General features: G+C 30.8%; 1 protein-coding gene across 10 annotated transcripts in view; it reads left to right on the forward strand.

Moving 5' to 3' along the window:
* Nucleotides 1-1,271: 1,271 nt before the first annotated feature.
* Nucleotides 1,272-3,313, forward strand: part of LOC112511182 — an 11,660-nt gene continuing 9,618 nt past the window's right edge. For 5 of the 10 annotated variants that reach the window (XM_025116681.1, XM_025116683.1, XM_025116682.1 and 2 more), the window contains exons 1-2: nt 1,272-1,533; nt 2,875-2,965. In XM_025116681.1, the coding sequence (XP_024972449.1) occupies nt 1,418-1,533; nt 2,875-2,965 (207 nt within the window). In that variant the 5' untranslated portion in view covers nt 1,272-1,417. Of the gene's footprint in view, nt 1,534-2,253; nt 2,322-2,874; nt 3,074-3,313 lie in introns of all 10 variants that reach the window. The other 5 variants (XM_025116688.1, XM_025116690.1, XM_025116686.1 and 2 more) reach the window with 5 other exon arrangements.

Here is a 3,313-nt window from a genome sequence, read left to right on the forward strand (position 1 = left end):
TATCGATTTTAATTATTGCAATAAAATCATATTTTTCAAGTATCGATACTTTAATCCGATATGTCGTTTACTCTTTAAAATTTTAACCCTCAATATTTATTTATTTTACAAACCATAAAGCTTAGAGTTTTACAGAATCTACCTCTGTAATTAAGTAACTAAATTAGGGTTTTTTTTGTTGTTGATGAAATCTACGGGAGAAATCATGCAACAACAACTACATTTTGTTTTTTACTGCCTGTATCATCTTCAACATCATATGAACAACCAAAATATCAAAACAGTTATAAAAAATCGTTTATTGTTGCTTATTTGTTCTTCATTATGTGTTTTTTGTTTATATTCTGATAAAATCGTAAAATATGACTTCCAACCACTATTTCAAGGTATTCAGATTCATTACGTGTTTATATTTCAACAAAATCGTAAAACACGACTACCAACTACTATTTCAACTACTTCATTTGCATTTGGAATCATCACCGTTAGATGATTCTAAGTGAACATGTTTGTTGTTGATGAGTTAAGGAAGCTTTTATCTGATAAGGAGGCCTATCAACAGTTCTTGCTTTCGATTGACCTTATTAAAACTCCGAATAACGTAAGTTGCAAAACATTCATATTATGTTTTTTTAATATAATTTTGAAGATATCATAAAAATTAAAAAATATATAAAAGTTCTAATTTTTTTGTGTAATTTCTTTAATTCAAATTTTTTATTATAATTTAATTTAGGTTTAACGACGAAATAATTTGTTTTTGATTTAATAATATATTTTTTATAAAAATAATAACTAAGTTTTCTGTTAGAATTCAATAATTATTCTAATTATATTTTAGATATATTAAAATGAGATTTTTATCCTATATTTGATTATATTTATTTACAGTTAGTTATATGAATTTAAATATGGATCTTAATAAGTTGTACTTATGTATAATTTACTTGTAATCTTGAATTTTAAGTGATATACATCATTAAACAGTATTTCATCTATTAAAGATGGTTTTTAAGATTTTTTGTCAAATATTTTATAATATCCTGCTTACAAAATTCTAACACAATTTACTGAAATTGTTAAAGTGTTATCTAAAGTTGTACATATCACGTCATATGATATTTTAACTATTTGAATAACGTAATTTACCATTTTATTTTATTTATTTGAATTAATGTTGATTGAAAAATATTTATAATTAAGATTGTGAAAAAAGGAAAATATTTTAATATTTTTAAAATAAATAAAGAATCGATCGCTGAATGGCGCTCAAGGCAACAAACAAATTTCTCTCTCTTAAACCTAACAGAAAAGCAGTCTTCAGAACCGGAAATTTCTAGGGTTCAATCATCATCCATATCACTCATCCTGTAAATAAAACACTGATTCTAGGGTTTGTAAGCTTCTAAGGAAAGAAATGAACTGTCGCAGAGTAGCAAAGTCCTTACAGCCTTTCTCGGCTCATACTTTACTCCTCTGCTTTACCCTCTTGCTCGTTCTCAAATTGGATCATCTTGTCTCCTATTCTTGGTGGTTAGTTATATTTTGCTTAATTTTCGCCTGTTTTCCATCATCTTCAGTTGTTTATTTTTGATTATGTGATATTGAATGTATTTCCCTCTTTTTAGGTTTGTGTTCATGATTTCTATTTCATGGAGTCAAAATATATCCATTTTGACTTGGATGGCAAACAGATTACCTTTTAATTCCGAAAGTATAAACTCTGAGAAGTTAATCTTAATAAAGCTTGCAATAGAATAGAGTTGGTGTTGAGGTCTGCAACAAAATCCATATGGAATTTGATTTTGCATTTGTGAGGTTCTGGATTTGACATAAAAATCAAAGTACGGTTCTTTTTGTGGAATGAAAGGAGCATATTATAGTATTCTCTTGAAAGATGCTATTTTTTCCTGATGTAAGGTTGATTAGAAACTGGGCACCGATTCTTAGGAGTAATTGCTTTTAATATTAGTTGGAGGAATGGCAGAACTTTTTTTATTCATTTGTTGGATAAAGTGAAAAGGGAGAATGTTATACTGAATTCGCTTCTATTTTCTGAGAGGCATATAATTGCTCCGGAACCACGTCACTTAGGGATCATTTTAGGATTTAGGCTCTTCTAGTACTACCAGACGGTGGTTTACTCTTATATGTGCTAGTTTTCTTATACAGCTGATGGAACTATTTAATCTTGTTTCCTACTCCATTTTTTGTTGTGGTCAACATAACTTGATTACAGCACACATTTTATAGCTTCTCCGCGATTCATTTTCTTGGTGTAATCTTTAATGATCTGCGGCAGTGGATGCTCTTCATAATATGTAAGAACATTTATATAGTTTACGATTATGTGTTATGTAATATAACGTGTTTCCGATCTGGAAGTTTGGAGGTTGGATTATGACTTGTTGAGTGTTCTGTTGGGGCAATTCTTCAACTACGGTGAGTTTGCTCCATTCATAAAGTTAATAGGTTAACACTAAGGAAAAAAACATGTTGGGCTTGAGTTGGAAGCTGCTGTTAGGGGTACGAGGTGAAGTCTTTTGTATGTTTTCTGTAGTGGCAGCAAGCCAGCAAAAATGATTTATCTGTCAATTTTTTCACCATCACTATTAGAAAGCCAAACTCTGCCTTACAGATGTACCTTCTATCACTCATCAATGCCAGAACTGACACAAAAATCTCTCATTTGGTGAAAGGTGCTTTTTCGTTAATTAATAGGGGATATGCTCTCTGCATTACATGAACATAGTAGATATAATCAACAACGAAGTTTTATTCTTGGCAGAATGGGAATCGTTCAATCAGAGCAATGTTGACATGTGATTTACAATTGGATATACATGTGATATATGCTTTTTCTTCATCATACAGGATTGTCTTCTTCCCGCTTTTCCTATTTCATGTAGTTGTTGCCCGAGGAAGATTCTCTTTACCTGCACCATCAGCTCTCCATGACCGTCATGTATGACTTTCTTGTACCTTCTTCTGTGGGGATGATAATTAATAGGTTAGCATGGGTGTATTTAGAAGTTAGACCAATTTTACAATATGCATCATGCAATTCTATTCTCTCTGTAACACCCCCGTCCCGCGTGGTCAAAGACGGGAGATGCCACAATTGGAATAAAACTAACATGCTATATAAAACAGAGCGACTAATAAAATTTACCAAAAGATAATTACATAACCACAAACGGAGATAACGTGTCTCAAAAATACGGTCCCAAAATATCAACATGTCTACATTAGTCATCAAAAGTTTAACAAAAATATGACTTAATGAGTTATCTTCAATATTGTCATCTCCGTA

Source organism: Cynara cardunculus, assembly GCF_001531365.2.
Source record: "Cynara cardunculus var. scolymus isolate 2C chromosome LG 4, CcrdV1, whole genome shotgun sequence".
Lineage (NCBI taxonomy): Eukaryota > Viridiplantae > Streptophyta > Magnoliopsida > Asterales > Asteraceae > Cynara > Cynara cardunculus.